We start from the raw sequence: 24925 nt of genomic DNA on the forward strand, positions 1-24925 counted from the left end.
AATTGTACCCCTTTTTCTCCCCAATTTCGTGGTGTCCAATTGTTATAGTAGCTACTATCTTGTCTCATCGCTACAACTCCCGTACGGGCTCGGGAGAGACGAAGGCTGAATGTCATGCGTCCTCCGATACACAACCCAACCAGCCGTACTGCTTCTTAACACAGCTCGCATCCAACCCGGAAGCCAGCCGCACCAATGTGTCGGAGGCTACACCGTGCACCTGGCAACCTTGGCTAGCGCGCACTGCCACAGGAGTCGCTGGTGCGCGATGAGACCCCTCCCTAACCCGGACGACGCTAGGCCAATTGTGCGTCGCCCCACGGACCTCCCGGTCGTGGCCGGTTACGACAGAGCCTGGGCGCGAACCCAGGCACTCTGATGGCACAGCTGGCGCTGCAGTACAGCGCCCTTAACCACTGCGCCACCCGGGAGGCCCATTAGCAGACTCTCTTATCCAGAGTCACTACAGTAGTGACTGCATCAGTTTTCATACTTTTTCCTTCATTATGTTTACATGTCCTTCCTGATACCTAGAGAGAAACAGAGTTATCTATATACTGTAGTACTCCATAGTACTATACCATACCGTAACTCTTCACCGGTTAACATGGTTAACGACTGACAATACTGATTAAACTCTCTCTCTCTCTCTCCCTCTCTGTCTGCCTCTCTCCAGCCTCGCCCATGCTGTCCCATAGGTTTGTGACTGTGCGTCGGGGCAGCCCTGCGGCCCGGTCAGGTCAGATCCAGCCGGGTGACCAGCTAGAGGCAGTGGAGGGGCGGTCCGTTGTCACCCTGCCTCACAGAGACCTGGCACAGATACTGAGACGTGCCGGAAACACACTCAGGCTCACCATCATACCAAGACTTAACACCAGTGAGTTATATACATACCAGTATCTAGTTATATACATACCAATATCTAGTTATATACCTACCAATATCTAGTTATATACATACCAATATCTAGTTATATACTTACCAATATCTAGTTATATACATACCAATATCTAGTTATATACATACCAATATCTAGTTATATACATACCAATATCTAGTTATATACCTACCAATATCTAGTTATATACCTACCAATATCTAATTATATACATACCAATATCTAGTTATATACATACCAATATCTAGTTATATACCTACCAATATCTAGTTATATACATACCAATATCTAGTTATATAAATACCAATATCTAGTTATATACATACCAATATCTAGTTATATACTTACCAATATCTAGTTATATACATACCAATATCTAGTTATATACATACCAATATCTAGTTATATACATACCAATATCTAGTTATATACCTACCAATATATAGTTATATACCTACCAATATCTAATTATATACATACCAATATCTAGTTATATACATACCAATATCTAGTTATATACCTACCAATATCTAGTTATATACATACCAATATCTAGTTATATAAATACCAATATCTAGTTATATACATACCAATATCTAGTTATATACTTACCAATATCTAGTTATATACATACCAATATCTAGTTATATACATACCAATATCTAGTTATATACATACCAATATCTAGTTATATACCTACCAATATATAGTTATATACCTACCAATATCAAATTATATACATACCAATATCTAGTTATATACATACCAATATCTAGTTATATAAATACCAATATATAGTTATATACCTACCAATATCTAGTTATATACATACCAATATCTAGTTATATACCTACCAATATATAGTTATATACCTACCAATATCTAATTATATACATACCAATATCTAGTTATATACATACCAATATCTAGTTATATACCTACCAATATCTAGTTATATACATACCAATATCTAGTTATATAAATACCAATATCTAGTTATATACATACCAATATCTAGTTATATACTTACCAATATCTAGTTATATACATACCAATATCTAGTTATATACATACCAATATCTAGTTATATACATACCAATATCTAGTTATATACCTACCAATATATAGTTATATACCTACCAATATCAAATTATATACATACCAATATCTAGTTATATACATACCAATATCTAGTTATATACATACCAATATCTAGTTATATACATACCAATATCTAGTTATATACCTACCAATATATAGTTATATACCTACCAATATCAAATTATATACATACCAATATCTAGTTATATACATACCAATATCTAGTTATATACATACCAATATCTAGTTATATACCTACCAATATATAGTTATATACCTACCAATATATAGTTATATACCTACCAATATCAAATTATATACATACCAATATCTAGTTATATACATACCAATATCTAGTTATATACATACCAATATCTAGTTATATACCTACCAATATATAGTTATATACCTACCAATATCAAATTATATACATACCAATATCTAGTTATATACATACCAATATCTAGTTATATACCTACCAATATATAGTTATATACCTACCAATATCAAATTATATACATACCAATATCTAGTTATATACATACCAATATCTAGTTATATACATACCAATATCTAGTTATATACATACCAATATCTAGTTATATACCTACCAATATCAAATTATATACATACCAATATCTAGTTATATACATACCAATATCTAGTTATATACCTACCAATATATAGTTATATACCTACCAATATCTAGTTATATACCTACCAATATCTAGTTATATACATACCAATATCTAGTTATATAAATACCAATATCTAGTTATATACATACCAATATCTAGTTATATACATACCAATATCTAGTTATATCTAGTTATATGCATACCAATATCTAGTTATATACATACCAATATCTAGTTATATACCTACCAATATCTAGTTATATACATACCAATATCTAGTTATATCTAGTTATATACATACCAATATCTAGTTATATCTAGTTATATACATACCAATATCTAGTTATATACATACCAATATCTAGTTATATACCTACCAATATCTAGTTAGATACATACCAATATCTAGTTATATAAATACCAATATCTAGTAATATACATACCAATATCTAGTTATATACATACCAATATCTAGTTATATCTAGTTATATGCATACCAATATCTAGTTATATACATACCAATATCTAGTTATATCTAGTTATATACATACCAATATCTAGTTATATCTAGTTATATACATACCAATATCTAGTTATATCTAGTTATATACATGCCAATATATAGTTATATAAATACCAATATCTAGTTATATCTAGTTATATACATACCAATATCTAGTTATATCTAGTTATATAAATACCAATATCTAGTTATATCTAGTTATATACATACCAATATCTAGTTATATCTAGTTATATAAATACCAATATCTAATTATATCTAGTTATATACATACCAATATCTAGTTATATACCTACCAATATCTAGTTATATACATACAATATCTAGTTATATCTAGTTATATACCTACCAATATCTAGTTATATCTAGTTATATACATACCAATATCTAGTTATATACATACCAATATCTAGTTATATCTAGTTATATACATACCAATATCTAGTTATATAAATACCAATATCTAGTTATATCTAGTTATATACATACCAATATCTAGTTATATCTAGTTATATACATGCCAATATATAGTTATATAAATACCAATATCTAGTTATATCTAGTTATATACATACCAATATCTAGTTATATCTAGTTATATACATACCAATATCTAGTTATATCTAGTTATATACATGCCAATATATAGTTATATAAATACCAATATCTAGTTATATCTAGTTATATACATACCAATATCTAGTTATATCTAGTTATATAAATACCAATATCTAGTTATATCTAGTTATATACATACCAATATCTAGTTATATCTAGTTATATAAATACCAATATCTAATTATATCTAGTTATATACATACCAATATCTAGTTATATACCTACCAATATCTAGTTATATACATACAATATCTAGTTATATCTAGTTATATACATACCAATATCTAGTTATATAAATACCAATATCTAGTTATATCTAGTTATATACATACCAATATCTAGTTATATACATACCAATATCTAGTTATATCTAGTTATATACATACCAATATCTAGTTATATCTAGTTATATACATACCAATATCTAGTTATATAAATACCAATATCTAGTTATATAAATACCAATATCTAGTTATATCTAGTTATATACATACCAATATCTAGTTATATCTAGTTATATACGTACCAATATCTAGTTATATCTAGTTATATACATACCAATATCTAGTTATATCTAGTTATATACATACCAATATCTAGTTATATCTAGTTATATACATGCCAATATCTAGTTATATAAATACCAATATCTAGTTATATACATACCAGTATCTAGTTATATACCTACCAATATCTAGTCATATCTAGTTATATACATACCAATATCTAGTTATATCTAGTTATAAACATACCAATATCTAGTTATATCTAGTTATATACATACCAATATCTAGTTATATACATGCCAATATCTAGTTATATACATGCCAATATCTAGTTATATAAATACCAATATCTAGTTATATCTAGTTATATACATACCAATATCTAGTTATATAAATACCAATATCTAATTATATCTAGTTATATACATACCAATATCTAGTTATATACCTACCAATATCTAGTTATATACATACCAATATCTAGTTATATACATACCAATATCTAGTTATATACATACCAATATCTAGTTATATCTAGTTATATGCATACCAATATCTAGTTATATACATACCAATATCTAGTTATATACCTACCAATATCTAGTTATATACATACCAATATCTAGTTATATCTAGTTATATACATACCAATATCTAGTTATATCTAGTTATATACATACCAATATCTAGTTATATACATACCAATATCTAGTTATATACCTACCAATATCTAGTTAGATACATACCAATATCTAGTTATATAAATACCAATATCTAGTTATATACATACCAATATCTAGTTATATACATACCAATATCTAGTTATATCTAGTTATATGCATACCAATATCTAGTTATATACATACCAATATCTAGTTATATCTAGTTATATACATACCAATATCTAGTTATATCTAGTTATATACATACCAATATCTAGTTATATCTAGTTATATACATGCCAATATATAGTTATATAAATACCAATATCTAGTTATATCTAGTTATATACATACCAATATCTAGTTATATCTAGTTCTATAAATACCAATATCTAGTTATATACATACCAATATCTAGTTATATACATACCAATATCTAGTTATATCTAGTTATATACATACCAATATCTAGTTATATCTAGTTATATACATACCAATATCTAGTTATATAAATACCAATATCTAGTTATATAAATACCAATATCTAGTTATATCTAGTTATATACATACCAATATCTAGTTATATCTAGTTATATACATACCAATATCTAGTTATATCTAGTTATATACATACCAATATCTAGTTATATCTAGTTATATACATACCAGTATCTAGTTATATACCTACCAATATCTAGTCATATCTAGTTATATACATACCAATATCTAGTTATATCTAGTTATATACATACCAATATCTAGTTATATCTAGTTATATACATACCAATATCTAGTTATATCTAGTTATATACATGCCAATATCTAGTTATATAAATACCAATATCTAGTTATATCTAGTTATATACATACCAATATCTAGTTATATACATGCCAATATCTAGTTATATACATGCCAATATCTAGTTATATAAATACCAATATCTAGTTATATCTAGTTATATACATACCAATATCTAGTTATATAAATACCAATATCTAATTATATCTAGTTATATACATACCAATATCTAGTTATATACCTACCAATATCTAGTTATATACATACCAATATCTAGTTATATCTAGTTATATAAATACCAATATCTAGTTATATACATACCAATATCTAGTTATATACATACCAATATCTAGTTATATCTAGTTATATACATACCAATATCTAGTTATATCTAGTTATATACATACCAATATCTAGTTATATAAATACCAATATCTAGTTATATAAATACCAATATCTAGTTATATCTAGTTATATAAATACCAATATCTAGTTATATACATACCAATATCTAGTTATATACATACCAATATTTAGTTATATACATACCAATATCTAGTTATATAAATACCAATATCTAGTTATATAAATACCAATATCTAGTTATATCTAGTTATATACATACCAATATCTAGTTATATCTAGTTATATACATACCAATATCTAGTTATATCTAGTTATATACATACCAATATCTAGTTATATCTAGTTATATACATACCAGTATCTAGTTATATACCTACCAATATCTAGTCATATCTAGTTATATACATACCAATATCTAGTTATATCTAGTTATATACATACCAATATCTAGTTATATCTAGTTATATACATACCAATATCTAGTTATATCTAGTTATATACATGCCAATATCTAGTTATATAAATACCAATATCTAGTTATATCTAGTTATATACATACCAATATCTAGTTATATACATGCCAATATCTAGTTATATACATGCCAATATCTAGTTATATAAATACCAATATCTAGTTATATCTAGTTATATACATACCAATATCTAGTTATATAAATACCAATATCTAATTATATCTAGTTATATACATACCAATATCTAGTTATATACCTACCAATATCTAGTTATATACATACCAATATCTAGTTATATCTAGTTATATAAATACCAATATCTAGTTATATACATACCAATATCTAGTTATATACATACCAATATCTAGTTATATCTAGTTATATACATACCAATATCTAGTTATATCTAGTTATATACATACCAATATCTAGTTATATAAATACCAATATCTAGTTATATAAATACCAATATCTAGTTATATCTAGTTATATAAATACCAATATCTAGTTATATACATACCAATATCTAGTTATATACATACCAATATTTAGTTATATACATACCAATATCTAGTTATATCTAGTTATATACATACCAATATCTAGTTATATCTAGTTATATACATACCAATATCTAGTTATATACCTACCAATATCTAGTTATATACATACCAATATCTAGTTATATAAATACCAATATCTAGTTATATAAATACCAATGTCTAGATATATCTAGTTATATACATACCAATATCTAGTTATATACATACCAATATCTAGTTATATACATACCAATATCTAGTTATATAAATACCAATGTCTAGATATATCTAGTTATATACATACCAATATCTAGTTATATACATACCAATATCTAGTTATATACATACCAATATCTAGTTATATAAATACCAATATCTAATTATATCTAGTTATATACATACCAATATCTAGTTATATACCTACCAATATCTAGTTATATACATACAATATCTAGTTATATCTAGTTATATACATACCAATATCTAGTTATATAAATACCAATATCTAGTTATATCTAGTTATATACATACCAATATCTAGTTATATACCTACCAATATCTAGTTATATACATACCAATATCTAGTTATATACATACCAATATCAGGTTATATACATTCCAATATCTAGTTATATACATACCAATGTCTAGTTATATACATACCAATATCTAGTTATATACATACCAATATCTAGTTATATACATACCAATATCTAGTTATATACATACCAATATCTAGTTATATACATACCAATATCTAGTTATATAAATACCAATATCTAATTATATCTAGTTATATACATACCAATATCTAGTTATATACCTACCAATATCTAGTTATATACATACAATATCTAGTTATATCTAGTTATATACATACCAATATCTAGTTATATAAATACCAATATCTAGTTATATCTAGTTATATACATACCAATATCTAGTTATATACCTACCAATATCTAGTTATATACATACCAATATCTAGTTATATACATACCAATATCAGGTTATATACATACCAATATCTAGTTATATACATACCAATATCTAGTTATATACATACCAATATCTAGTTATATACACACCAATATCTAGTTATATACCTACCAATATCTAGTTATATACATACCAATATCTAGTTATATGCATACCAATATCTAGTTATATCTAGTTATATACATACCAATATCTAGTTATATAAATACCAATATCTAATTATATCTAGTTATATACATACCAATATCTAGTTATATACCTACCAATATCTAGTTATATACATACCAATATCTAGTTATATCTAGTTATATACATACCAATATCTAGTTATATCTAGTTATATAAATACCAATATCTAGTTATATACATACCAATATCTAGTTATATACATACCAATATCTAGTTATATCTAGTTATATAAATACCAATATCTAGTTATATACATACCAATATCTAGTTATATCTAGTTATATACATACCAATATCTAGTTATATAAATACCAATATCTAGTTATATCTAGTTATATACATACCAATATCTAGTTATATACCTACCAATATCTAGTTATATACATACCAATATCTAGTTATATACATACCAATATCAGGTTATATACATACCAATATCTAGTTATATACATACCAATATCTAGTTATATACATACCAATATCTAGTTATATACATACCAATATCTAGTTATATACCTACCAATATCTAGTTATATACATACCAATATCTAGTTATATACATACCAATATCTAGTTATATAAATACCAATATCTAGTTATATCTAGTTATATAAATACCAATATCTAGTTATATACATACCAATATCTAGTTATATACATACCAATATTTAGTTATATACATACCAATATCTAGTTATATCTAGTTATATACATACCAATATCTAGTTATATCTAGTTATATACATACCAATATCTAGTTATATACCTACCAATATCTAGTTATATACATACCAATATCTAGTTATATAAATACAAATATCTAGTTATATGAATACCAATGTCTAGATATATCTAGTTATATACATACCAATATCTAGTTATATACATACCAATATCTAGTTATATACATACCAATATCTAGTTATATAAATACCAATGTCTAGATATATCTAGTTATATACATACCAATATCTAGTTATATACATACCAATATCTAGTTATATACATACCAATATCTAGTTATATAAATACCAATATCTAATTATATCTAGTTATATACATACCAATATCTAGTTATATACCTACCAATATCTAGTTATATACATACAATATCTAGTTATATCTAGTTATATACATACCAATATCTAGTTATATAAATACCAATATCTAGTTATATCTAGTTATATACATACCAATATCTAGTTATATACCTACCAATATCTAGTTATGTACATACCAATATCTAGTTATATACATACCAATATCAGGTTATTTACATACCAATATCTAGTTATATACATACCAATGTCTAGTTATATACATACCAATATCTAGTTATATACATACCAATATCTAGTTATATACATACCAATATCTAGTTATATACATACCAATATCTAGTTATATACATACCAATATCTAGTTATATAAATACCAATATCTAATTATATCTAGTTATATACATACCAATATCTAGTTATATACCTACCAATATCTAGTTATATACATACAATATCTAGTTATATCTAGTTATATACATACCAATATCTAGTTATATAAATACCAATATCTAGTTATATCTAGTTATATACATACCAATATCTAGTTATATACCTACCAATATCTAGTTATATACATACCAATATCTAGTTATATACATACCAATATCAGGTTATATACATACCAATATCTAGTTATATACATACCAATATCTAGTTATATACATACCAATATCTAGTTATATACATACCAATATCTAGTTATATACCTACCAATATCTAGTTATATACATACCAATATCTAGTTATATACATACCAATATCAGGTTATATACATACCAATATCTAGTTATATGCATACCAATATCTAGTTATATACCTACCAATATCTAGTTATATACATACCAATATCTAGTTATATACATACCAATATCTAGTTATATACCTACCAATATCTAGTTATATACATACCAATATCTAGTTATATAAATACCTATATCTAGTTATATACATAACAATATCTAGTTATATCTAGTTATATACATACCAATATCTAGTTATATACATACCAATATCTAGTTATATACATTCCAATATCTAGTTATATTAATACCAATATCTAGTTATATCTAGTTATATAAATACCAATATCTAGTTATATCTAGTTATATACATACCAATATCTAGTTATATACCTACCAATATCTAGTTATATACATACCAATATCTAGTTATATACCTACCAATATCTAGTTATATACCTACCAATATCTAGTTATATACATACCTATATCTAGTTATATCTAGTTAAATAAATACCAATATCTAGTTATATACCTACCAATATCTAGTTATATACATACCAATATCTAGTTATATAAATACCAATATCTAGTTATATACATACCAATATCTAGTTATATACCTACCAATATCTAGTTATATACCTACCAATATCTAGTTATATACATACCAATATCTAGTTATATAAATACCAATATTTAGTTATATACATACCAATATCTAGTTATATCTAGTTATATAAATACCAATATCTAGTTATATCTAGTTATATACATACCAATATCTAGTTATATACCTACCAATATCTAGTTATATAAATACCAATATCTAGTAATATACATACCAATATCTAGTTATATACATACCAACATCTAGTTATATACCTACCAATATCTAGTTATATACCTACCAATATCTAGTTATATACATACCAATATCTAGTTATATAAATACCAATATCTAGTTATATCTAGTTATATACATACCAGTATCTAGTTATATCTAGTTATATACATACCAATATCTAGTTATACACATACCAATATCTAGTTATATACCTACCAATATCTAGTTATATCTAGTTATATACATACCAATATCTAGTTATATACCTACCAATATCTAGTTATGTACATACCAATATCTAGTTATATACATACCAATATCAGGTTATATACATACCAATATCTAGTTATATACATACCAATGTCTAGTTATATACATACCAATGTCTAGTTATATACATACCAATATCTAGTTATATACATACCAATATCTAGTTATATACATACCAATGTCTAGTTATATACATACCAATATCTAGTTATATACATACCAATGTCTAGTTATATACATACCAATATCTAGTTATATACATACCAATATCTAGTTATATACATACCAATATCTAGTTATATACATACCAATATCTAGTTATATAAATACCAATATCTAATTATATCTAGTTATATACATACCAATATCTAGTTATATACCTACCAATATCTAGTTATATACATACAATATCTAGTTATATCTAGTTATATACATACCAATATCTAGTTATATAAATACCAATATCTAGTTATATCTAGTTATATACATACCAATATCTAGTTATATACCTACCAATATCTAGTTATGTACATACCAATATCTAGTTATATACATACCAATATCAGGTTATATACATACCAATATCTAGTTATATACATACCAATGTCTAGTTATATACATACCAATATCTAGTTATATACATACCAATATCTAGTTATATACATACCAATATCTAGTTATATACATACCAATATCTAGTTATATACATACCAATATCTAGTTATATAAATACCAATATCTAATTATGTCTAGTTATATACATACCAATATCTAGTTATATACCTACCAATATCTAGTTATATACATACAATATCTAGTTATATCTAGTTATATACATACCAATATCTAGTTATATAAATACCAATATCTAGTTATATCTAGTTATATACATACCAATATCTAGTTATATACCTACCAATATCTAGTTATATACATACCAATATCTAGTTATATACATACCAATATCAGGTTATATACATACCAATATCTAGTTATATACATACCAATATCTAGTTATATACATACCAATATCTAGTTATATACATACCAATATCTAGTTATATACCTACCAATATCTAGTTATATACATACCAATATCTAGTTATATACATACCAATATCAGGTTATATACATACCAATATCTAGTTATATGCATACCAATATCTAGTTATATACCTACCAATATCTAGTTATATACATACCAATATCTAGTTATATACATACCAATATCTAGTTATATACCTACCAATATCTAGTTATATACATACCAATATCTAGTTATATAAATACCTATATCTAGTTATATACATAACAATATCTAGTTATATCTAGTTATATACATACCAATATCTAGTTATATACATACCAATATCTAGTTATATACATTCCAATATCTAGTTATATTAATACCAATATCTAGTTATATCTAGTTATATAAATACCAATATCTAGTTATATCTAGTTATATACATACCAATATCTAGTTATATACCTACCAATATCTAGTTATATACATACCAATATCTAGTTATATACCTACCAATATCTAGTTATATACCTACCAATATCTAGTTATATACATACAATATCTAGTTATATCTAGTTATATACATACCAATATCTAGTTATATAAATACCAATATCTAGTTATATCTAGTTATATACATACCAATATCTAGTTATATACCTACCAATATCTAGTTATATACATACCAATATCTAGTTATATACATACCAATATCAGGTTATATACATACCAATATCTAGTTATATACATACCAATATCTAGTTATATACATACCAATATCTAGTTATATACATACCAATATCTAGTTATATACCTACCAATATCTAGTTATATACATACCAATATCTAGTTATATACATACCAATATCAGGTTATATACATACCAATATCTAGTTATATGCATACCAATATCTAGTTATATACCTACCAATATCTAGTTATATACATACCAATATCTAGTTATATACATACCAATATCTAGTTATATACCTACCAATATCTAGTTATATACATACCAATATCTAGTTATATAAATACCTATATCTAGTTATATACATTCCAATATCTAGTTATATTAATACCAATATCTAGTTATATCTAGTTATATACATACCAATATCTAGTTATATACATACCAATATCTAGTTATATACATTCCAATATCTAGTTATATTAATACCAATATCTAGTTATATCTAGTTATATCTAGTTATATCTAGTTATATACATACCAATATCTAGTTATATACCTACCAATATCTAGTTATATACATACCAATATCTAGTTATATACCTACCAATATCTAGTTATATACCTACCAATATCTAGTTATATACATACCTATATCTAGTTATATCTAGTTAAATAAATACCAATATCTAGTTATATACCTACCAATATCTAGTTATATACATACCAATATCTAGTTATATAAATACCAATATCTAGTTATATACATACCAATATCTAGTTATATACCTACCAATATCTAGTTATATACCTACCAATATCTAGTTATATACATACCAATATCTAGTTATATAAATACCAATATTTAGTTATATACATACCAATATCTAGTTATATCTAGTTATATAAATACCAATATCTAGTTATATCTAGTTATATACATACCAATATCTAGTTATATACCTACCAATATCTAGTTATATAAATACCAATATCTAGTAATATACATACCAATATCTAGTTATATACATACCAACATCTAGTTATATACCTACCAATATCTAGTTATATACCTACCAATATCTAGTTATATACATACCAATATCTAGTTATATAAATACCAATATCTAGTTATATCTAGTTATATACATACCAGTATCTAGTTATATCTAGTTATATACATACCAATATCTAGTTATACACATACCAATATCTAGTTATATACCTACCAATATCTAGTTATATACATACCAATATCTAGTTATATACATACCAATATCTAGTTATATAAATACCAATATCTAGTTATATACATACCAATATCTAGTTATATAAATACCAATATCTAGTTATATACATACCAATATCTAGTTATATACATACCAATATCTAGTTATATACATACCAATATCTAGTTATATCTAGTTATATACATACCAATATCTAGTTATATAAATACCAATATCTAGTTATATACCTACCAATATCTAGTTATATCTAGTTATATACATACCAATATCTAGTTATATAAATACCAATATCTAGTTATATACATACCAATATCTAGTTATATAAATACCAATATCTAGTTATATACCTACCAATATCTAGTTATATACCTACCAATATCTAGTTATATACATACCTATATCTAGTTATATCTAGTTAAATAAATACCAATATCTAGTTATATACCTACCAATATCTAGTTATATACATACCAATATCTAGTTATATAAATACCAATATCTAGTTATATACATACCAATATCTAGTTATATACCTACCAATATCTAGTTATATACCTACCAATATCTAGTTATATACATACCAATATCTAGTTATATAAATACCAATATTTAGTTATATACATACCAATATCTAGTTATATCTAGTTATATAAATACCAATATCTAATTATATCTAGTTATATACATACCAATATCTAGTTATATACCTACCAATATCTAGTTATATACATACCAATATCTAGTTATATACATACCAATATCTAGTTATATACATACCAACATCTAGTTATATACCTACCAATATCTAGTTATATACCTACCAATATCTAGTTATATACATACCAATATCTAGTTATGTAAATACCAATATCTAGTTATATCTAGTTATATACATACCAGTATCTAGTTATATCTAGTTATATACATACCAATATCTAGTTATACACATACCAATATCTAGTTATATACCTACCAATATCTAGTTATATACATACCAATATCTAGTTATATACATACCAATATCTAGTTATATAAATACCAATATCTAGTTATATACATACCAATATCTAGTTATATAAATACCAATATCTAGTTATATACATACCAATATCTAGTTATATACATACCAATATCTAGTTATATACATACCAATATCTAGTTATATCTAGTTATATACATACCAATATCTAGTTATATACCTACCAATATCTAGTTATATCTAGTTATATACATACCAATATCTAGTTATATAAATACCAATATCTAGTTATATAAATACCAATATCTAGTTATATACATACCAATATCTAGTTATATACATACCAATATCTAGTTATATAAATACCAATATCTAGTTATATCTAGTTATATACATACCAATATCTAGTTATATACCTACCAATATCTAGTTATATACATACCAATGTCTAGTTATATACATACCCATATCTAGTTATATACATACCAATATCTAGTTATATTAATACCAATATCTAGTTATATACATACCAATATCTAGTTATATACCTACCAATATCTAGTTATATGCATACCAATATATAGTTATATACATACCAATATCTAGTTATATACATACCAATATCTAGTTATATACATACCAATATCTAGTTATATACATACCTATATCTAGTTATATACATACCTATATCTAGTTATATACATACCAATATCTAGTTATATCTAGTTATATACCTACCAATATCTAGTTATATACATACCAATATCTAGTTATATACATACCAATATCTAGTTATATACATACCTATATCTAGTTATATACATACCAATATCTAATTATATACCTACCAATATCTAGTTATATCTAGTTACATGTCACCCTCCCAGGAGAGGGGGTGACCTTGATAATTTATTGTTAAGAACAAATTCTTATTTACAATAACAGCCAACCGGGGAACAGTGGGTTAACTGCCTTGTTCAGGGGCAGAACGACAGTTTTTTACCTTGTCAGCTCGGGGACTCGATCCAGTTACTGGCCCAACGTTCTAACCACTAGGCTACCTACTGGTTACTGGCCCAACGCTCTAACCACTAGACTACCTGCTGGTTACTGGCCCAACGCTCTAACCACTAGGCTACCTGCTCGTTACTACTCCTCTAATCAGTCTTCCCTTAGACTCCTCTAATCAGTCTTCCCTTAGACTCCTCTAATCAGTCTTCCCTTAGAGTCCTCTAATCTGTCTTCCCTTAGAGTCCTCTAATCTGTCTTCCCTTAGAGTCCTCTAATCAGTCTTCCCTTAGAGACCTCTAATCAGTCTTCCCTTAGAGTCCTCTAATCAGTCTTCCCTTAGACTCCTCTAATCAGTCTTCCCTTAGACTCCTCTAATCAGTCTTCCCTTAGAGTCCTCTAATCTGTCTTCCCTTAGAGTCCTCTAATCTGTCTTCCCTTAGAGTCCTCTAATCAGTCTTCCCTTAGAGTCCTCTAATCAGTCTTCCCTTAGACTCCTCTAATCAGTCTTCCCTTAGAGTCCTCTAATCAGTCTTCCCTTAGACTCCTCTAATCAGTCTTCCCTTAGACTCCTCTAATCAGTCTTCCCTTAGACTCCTCTAATCTGTCTTCCCTTAGACTCCTCTAATCAGTCTTCCCTTAGACTCCTCTATTCAGTCTTCCCTTAGACTCCTCTAATCAGTCTTCCCTTAAACTCCTCTAATCTGTCTTCCCTTAGACTCCTCTAATCTGTCTTCCCTTAGACTCCTCTAATCTGTCTTCCCTTAGACTCCTCTAATCAGTCTTCCCTTAGACTCCTCTAATCAGTCTTCCCTTAGACTCCTCTAATCAGTCTTCCCTTAGACTCCTCTAATCTGTCTTCCCTTAGACTCCTCTAATCAGTCTTCCCTTAGACTCCTCTAATATGTCTTCCCTTAGAGTCCTCTAATCAGTCTTCCCTTAGACTCCTCTAATATGTCTTCTCTTAGACTCCTCTAATATGTCTTCTCTTAGAGTCCTCTAATCAGTCTTCCCTTAGACTCCTCTAATCAGTCTTCCCTTAGAGTCCTCTAATCAGTCTTCCTTTAGACTCCTCTAATCTGTCTTCCCTTAGACTCCTCTAATCTGTCTTCCCTTAGACTCCTCTAATCAGTCTTCCCTTAGACTCCTCTAATCAGTCTTCCCTTAGACTCCTCTAATCAGTCTTCCCTTAGACTCCTCTAATCTGTCTTCCCTTAGACTCCTCTAATCTGTCAGAAGGCCCAGAGTTAGAGGCTGACGGCAGGACAAGGAAAAGCCACAGACGGAGGCCCAAGGTGAGGCTTGTATGTGCATTTTTTATTTATTTATTCATAGTTGTTTTGTGTGTCCATCATGTCAGATAATTTCCTCTCTAATAATTTGGTGTATTTACAATTGCCCGGTCAATCCCAGAACGATAGTATCATCTTTCTGTCCTTTCTAACTCTCTCCTTCTAGCAGCAGGACCAGCGTTACTATAGTGCAGACCTAGAGAGAGGTCCTACAGGTTTTGGCTTCAGTCTGCGGGGGGGCAGTGAGTACAACATGGGCCTGTATGTCCTGGGACTGATGGAGGGAGGACCTGCCTCGCGCAGCCACAAGATACAGGTGAGATAGTCAGCTGGGTGTGTTGGGGACTGATTTAGGGAGGACCTGCCTCGCGCAGCCACAAGATACAGGTGAGACAGTCAGCTGGGTGTGTTGGGGACTGATGAAGGGAGGGTCTGCTTCCCGCAGCCACAAGATACAGGTGAGATAGTCATCTGGGTATGTGTGTGTGTGTGTGTGTCTGTGTGTGTGTGTGTGTGTGTGTGTGTGTGTGTGTGTGTGTGTGTGTGTGTGTGTGTGTGTGTGTGTGTGTGTGTGTGTGTGTGTGTGTGTGTGTGGTAGTTGTCGTTGTGTAACCTGTATTGTTTTGCTGTGGTGTAGGTGAGTGACCAGCTGGTGGAGATAAATGGTGACAGTACAACAGGAATGACCCACAGCCAGGCCGTAGAGCAGATAAGAAGAGGAGGACATCGTATACACCTGGTACTGAAGAAAGGAAACGGATACGTCCCAGACTATGGTAAGAGACAGGGAGGAAGGATACGTCCCAGACTATGATAAGAGACAGGGAGGAAGGATACGTCCCAGACTATGGTAAGAGACAGGGAGGAAGGATACGTCCCAGACTATGGTAAGAGACAGGGAGGATGGATATGTCCCAGACTATGGTAAGAGAGAGGGAGGAAGGATACGTCCCAGACTATGGTAAGAGACAGGGAGGAAGGAAGGATATGTCCCAGACTATGGTAAGAGAGAGGGAGGAAGGATACGTCCCAGACTATGGTAAGAGACAGGGATGAAGGAGGGATATGTCCCAGACTATGGTAAGAGACAGGGAGGAAGGGAGGATACGTCCCAGACTATGGTAAGAGACAGGGAGGAAGGGAGGCTACATCCCAGACTATGGTAAGAGACAGGGAGGAAGGAAGGATATGTCCCAGACTATGGTAAGAGACAGGGAGGAAGGGAGGATACATCCCAGACTATGGTAAGAGACAGGGAGGAAGGGAGGATACGTCCCAGACTATGGTAAGAGACAGGGAGGAAGGGAGGATAGGTCCCAGACTATGTTAAGAGGCAGGGAGCAAGGGAGGATACTTCCCAGACTATGGTAAGAGACAGGGAGGAAGGAAGGATATGTCCCAGACTATGGTAAGAGACAGGCAGGAAGGGAGGATATGTCCCAGACTATGGTAAGAGACAGGGAGGAAGGGAGGATAGGTCCCAGACTATGGTAAGAGACTGGGAGGGGAGGTGGGTGAGACATAAGAGAAACCTAACAAAGATCCATTTGGGATGTAAACTGTTTGTGCGTCTCGGTGAAGGACATGACTATTGCTAGAACATTAGACAGCATCTAAAACCCTGATTGGTCTCTTGGTGACCTTTATTGACCCATTCTGGATAGTTCTCAGAGTCTCAGAGTCTCAGAGTCTCAGAGTCTCAGTGTCTCAGAGTCTCAGAGTCTCAGTGTCTCAGAGTCTCAGAGTCTCAGAGTCTCAGTGTCTCAGTGTCTCAGAGTCTCAGAGTCTCAGAGTCTCAGTGTCTCAGAGACTCAGTGTCTCAGTGTCTCAGTCTCAGTGTCTCAGTGTCTCAGAGTCTCAGTGTCTCAGAGTATCAGTTCCTCAGTGTCTCAGTTCTCAGAGTGTTGGTTCTTCCTGACTTTCTTATTTCTTATTTCCTATTTCTCTCTTTTTCCTGACCGTACATGTGGTCTCCTTCCTTCTTTGTCCCTTTCTTTCCCTCTCCTCTATATGGCCCTCTCCTCTTTATGTCCCTCTCCTCTATATGTCCCTCCTCCCTCTCAGTGGAGCTCTCCAGCCTGTCTCTGTGTATGACCAACTCTAAGCAGGGAGAGCCTTGTTTTTATGTCATCGGCAGAACAGAGAATACGCGGTTGGTATCCCTTCCTGTTAGTCTTCTTCTCTTTGATTTCTGTTCTAGAACCACTCATCTTGATCTATGCCACTTAGTAGACCTTGTTATCCATTCTAGTATGTGAATCCTGCGTGAATTGAACAAACAACCTTAGCGTTGCTAGTGCCACACTCTTCCCAACTGAACCATACAGTCTGAACCACATATTCTTGTTGTCCTGAGTTACATTATCAAGAGGTAAACGGCAGGGTTGTCTCTTATGTTCATGTTTATTCGCTCTTGTACATAATTTCTATGCAACGGGAGTCGTACCTCCAGACCTATGGAATATACATATATTTATATACCACTCATATTCATATAGGATGCAACAGTACACTATCACAAAGTGTAGTTGTGATAGATCTATGTTTGAAAAAAACTCTGTCTCTTTCACAAAATTCCCTGTTTTTCCAGAAATCTTGATTGGATGTTTTCCCGATTTCATGCTTATTCCCTTGCAATTTAAAAAAATCTTCCAACCAGGATTTTGGGAAAAACAGGCAATTTTGCAAATATGTCCAGAATTTTATAAACCTAGATTTAATTGAATAAAAGTTGTTGTTCAGCCTCCATAATCATTGTATTTCAGTAGAAACATCAGTCGTGTTATCTCAGTGATTATTTACAGTACTTAGGCTTGCTGAAACAAAGATAATGAAATGAACAGACTTGGTGTTTCTATTCTGAAGGCCACGAGGTTTGCTATTCTCTACATGTTCATCCCATCTCATCGTCACCTGTTTTGTTTTACTTCAAACTTGGATAACTGTTTGTTTTAAACTAGAGACTGGTTTCTAATGTGTGTTATCATCTCTCCCTCTGCACCCCACCCCTCTTTCATATATTTTTCTTGTTTCCCCCCTCTCTCTCGTTCCCTGACCTTTCTCTCGCTCTCTGACCTTTCTCTCTCTCTCGCTCTCTCTCTCACTCTCTGACCTTTCTCTCTCTCTCTCTCTCTCTCTCTCTCTCTCTCTCAGACCATGATCCCAGATCAGTCTCCTTCTCTCTCTACCCAGAGGATGCGGGTGTGGCTGCAGTAGATAAGACGCGCTCCCTGCCAAGGAAGAGTGAAAGGCTGGATAGAGGAGGAGGGGAGAGGCAGAGTAAAAGAGGTAGTCTGGGGGGAATGAGGAGAAGAGGAGGAGGTACTCCTGACACAGACCTGGATTGGCCCGAGGAGGAGGGTCAGGTGGTCAGTCACAGAGGTGAGAGTTTAGGGGATAAGGACAACGGGAAACGCACCCAGAGTTTACCCAAGAACAGACAGGAAGTAGAGGAGGAGGAGGTGAGGCCCAGCGAGTCCAAACAGAGGTCAAAACAGCAGAGGAGCAGGGAAATGCAGAGTAAGGGGAAGAAGAACAGGAGAGATAGGGGAGATGAGACAGAGGAGCTTCCCATCAGAAACACAGGTGAAGGTAAGAGGGAAGAGAGGAGGAGGGAGAGAGAGAGGGAGACGGAGGTAGAGGATTCCAGACCTGCAGAGAGAGTTCCCTTCTCCTTCCCCAAGCCGCTGCAGGATGGAGAGGCTGAGCTGTCTAATGCAGAGTCAGGGGCAACAAGCACCTCCGGAGACAGCTTCTCTGACCAGGTCAGCATGTCTGCAGCTAGCATCTTCGGTTCCACCGCCCAAGACCCCAGAGACCAGAGAGGAGACCCCTGGAGCACCCAGTCATGGCTCCGGGCCAACCATGCATCCCACACCCCTGGCCCCTGGAGCAGCACACAGCCACAGAGGGCCACCTACAACAGTCCCTGGATTAAACCTGACCTGCAGACGTCTCAGGTTTTGGTGGGACACAGACTGACAGGAAACAGGCTGAGAGGTCTTGACCTGTAGATGATAGATAATCCTGTTTAGAGGTTTCCTGGATTATTTACTCGTAATTCCAGAATTTGTCCAACCAGGATTTCTAGAAAACCTGGGAATTTACCTCCTGTATGGGACACTTCCCTGACCACTGCACCACCCAATGACCTGTTATCCCACCTCTTGACCAGGACACATCATCATACCCATGATTCTACCTACCTAACACCATTGCCTATATAGGTCCACTATCATATTGGAGCTATATCATAATGAGTGGTATATTATCTTCAACATAATCATTGTCATCACAACTTTTTTTATAATGGATATGCAAGTAACAACAACATCAAACCCTCTCTACAAGCCAGACAGCAGCTACATCAAACATCTCCTCATATCAACCCTCTCCACAAGCCAGACAGCAGCTACATCAAACATCTCCTCATATCAAACCCTCTCTACAAGCCAGACAGCAGCTACATCAAACATCTCCTCATATCAACCCTCTCTACAAACCAGACAGCAGCTACATCAAACATCTCCTCATATCAACCCTCTCCACAAGCCAGACAGCAGCTACATCAAACATCTCCTCATATCAACCCTCTCTACAAGCCAGACAGCAGCTACATCAAACATCTCCTCATATCCACCCTCTCTACAAACCAGACAGCAGCTACATCAAACATCTCCTCATATCAACCCTCTCTACAAGCCAGACAGCAGCTACATCAAACATCTCCTCATATCCACCCTCTCTACAAACCAGACAGCAGCTACATCAAACATCTCCTCATATCCACCCTCTCTACAAACCAGACAGCAGCTACATCAAACATCTCCTCATATCAACCCTCTCCACAAGCCAGACAGCAGCTACATCAAACATCTCCTCATATCAAACCCTCTCTACAAGCCAGACAGCAGCTACATCAAACATCTCCTCATATCCACCCTCTCTACAAGCCAGACAGCAGCTACATCAAACATCTCCTCATATCTACCCTCTCTACAAACCAGACAGCAGCTACATCAAACATCTCCTCATATCAACCCTCTCCACAAGCCAGACAGCAGCTACATCAAACATCTCCTCATATCTACCCTCTCTACAAACCAGACAGCAGCTACATCAAACATCTCCTCATATCAACCCTCTCCACAAGCCAGACAGCAGCTACATCAAACATCTCCTCATATCTACCCTCTCTACAAACCAGACAGCAGCTACATCAAACATCTCCTCATATCCACCCTCTCTACAAACCAGACAGCAGCTACATCAAACATCTCCTCATATCTACCCTCTCTACAAACCAGAATGGATTGTTAGCACCGCCTAGAGGCTATAGTGATGTATTGTAATATGAGGAGCGCACCACTATGTTAACATTATAATATTCCACTTTGTTTATATCATATCATGTTTGCATTATATTTTATGTAGATGATTTATTTAATTTTTTGGTTGTAAAAATATTTGACTGAGATTTTAGATAAATGATTTGCCTCCTGCTTGCTTATCGTGGATTGTAAATGCTTCTCCTTCACCTCTTTCACATGAAGTCTTAGGATGTGGTGTTGCAGATGTCTGGGGGACAGTAATTATGTTGTCATATATATATAGTTGAGAAAAGCTGGTAACTTTCCCAAAAATCTCGTTACATTCCCCACATCTCCTGGTTCCAGAAAACCCTATTGGAAGATGTCTGGAATCAGGATAAGCAGAACTTCTGAAATCCTCCAATCAGGACTTCAGGAAAACCTGGAAAGTTTTGGGAAAGTTACTGTTATACAGTTGAAGTCGGAAGTTTACATACACTTAGGTTGGAGTCATTTAAAACTCGTTTTTCAACCACTCCACAAATTTCTTGTTAACAAACTGTAGTTTTGGCAAGTCGGTTAGGACATCTACTTTGTGCATGACACAAGTCATTTTTCCAACAATTGTTTACAGAAAGATTATTTCACTTATAATTCACTGTATCACAATTCCAGTGGGTCAGAAGTTTACATACACTAAGTTGACTGTGCCTTTAAACAGCTTGGAAAATTCCAGACAATGATGTCATGGCTTTAGAAGCTTCTGATAGGCTAATTGACATCATTTGAGTCAATTGGAGGTGTACCTGTGGATGTATTTGAAGGCCTACAATCAAACTCAGTGGCTCTTTGCTTGGCATCATGGGAAAATCTAAAGAAATCAGCCATGAGCTAAGAAAAAATATTGTAGACCTCCACTGGTCTGATTCATCCTTGGGAGCAATTTCCAAAGGCCTGAAGGTACCACATTCATCTGTACAAACAATAGTACGCAAGTATAAACACCATGGGACCACACAGCCATCATACCACTCAGGAAGGAGACTCGTTCTGTCTCCTAGAGATAAACGTACTTTGGTGCGAAAAATGCAAATCAATCCCAGAACAACAGCAAAGGAGCTTGTGAAGATGCTGGAGGAAACAGGTACAAAAGTATCTATATCCACAGTAAAATGAGTCCTATATCGACATAACCTGAAAGGCCACTCATCAAGGAGGAAGCCACTGCTCCAAAACCGCCATAAAAATGCCAGACTATGGTTTGCAACTGCACATGGGGACAAAGATTGTACTTTTTGGAGAAATGTCCTCTGGTCTGATGAAACAAAAATAGAACTGTTTGGCCATAATGACCATTGTTATGTTTGGAGGAAAAAGGGGGAGGCTTGCAAGCCGAAGAACACCATCCCATCCGTGAAGCACGGGGGTGGCAGCATCATGTTGTGGGGGTGATTTGCTGCAGGAGGGACTGGTGCACTTCACAAAATAGATGGCATCATCAGGCAGGAAAATTATGTGGATATATTGAAGCAACATCTCAAGACATCAGTCAGGAAGTTAAAGCTTGGTCGCAAATGGGTCTTCCAAATGGACAATGACCCCAAGCATACTTCCAACATTGTGGCAAAATGGCTTAATGACAACAAAGTCAAGGTATTGGAATGACCATCACAAAACCCTGAACACAATCCTATAGAACTGAAAAAGCGTGTTCTAGCAAGGAGACCTACAAACCTGACTCAGTTACACCAGCTCTGGCAGGAGGAATGGGCCAAAATTCACCCTACTTATTGTGGGAAGCTTGTGGAAGGCTACCTGAAACGTTTGACCCAAGTTAAACAATTTAAAGGCAATGCTACCAACTACTAATTGAGTGAATGTAAACTTCTGATCTCCTGGGAATGTAATGAAAGAAATAAAAGCTGAAAATAAATCATTCTCTCTACTATTATTCTGACATTTCACATTCTTAAAATAAAGTGGTGATCCTAACTGACCTAAGACAGGGCATTTTTACTAGGATTAAATATCAGGAATTGTGACAAACTGAGTTTAAATGTATTTGGCTAAGGTGTATGTAAACTTCCGACTTCAACAGTATAAAGGTTATATACTGTATAACTGCACAGTTGTAGAG

At 31.7% G+C, this 24925-nt stretch overlaps 1 protein-coding gene across 1 annotated transcript in view; it reads left to right on the forward strand.

Moving 5' to 3' along the window:
• LOC110512152 (membrane-associated guanylate kinase, WW and PDZ domain-containing protein 3) overlaps nt 1-24721 on the forward strand; it is a 153043-nt gene extending 128322 nt beyond the window's left edge. Inside the window, exons 13-17 of the mRNA XM_036945804.2 lie at nt 677-877; nt 17406-17491; nt 17646-17795; nt 18117-18255; nt 20633-24721. Coding sequence (XP_036801699.2) covers nt 677-877; nt 17406-17491; nt 17646-17795; nt 18117-18255; nt 20633-21492 — 1436 coding nt within the window. The 3' untranslated portion in view covers nt 21493-24721. The remainder of the gene's footprint in view (nt 1-676; nt 878-17405; nt 17492-17645; nt 17796-18116; nt 18256-20632) is intronic.
• The last annotated feature ends 204 nt before the right edge of the window (nt 24722-24925 follow it).

The sequence above is a fragment of the Oncorhynchus mykiss genome, chromosome 16 (assembly GCF_057628025.1).
Source record: "Oncorhynchus mykiss isolate SJ-2025 chromosome 16, ASM5762802v1, whole genome shotgun sequence".
Lineage (NCBI taxonomy): Eukaryota > Metazoa > Chordata > Actinopteri > Salmoniformes > Salmonidae > Oncorhynchus > Oncorhynchus mykiss.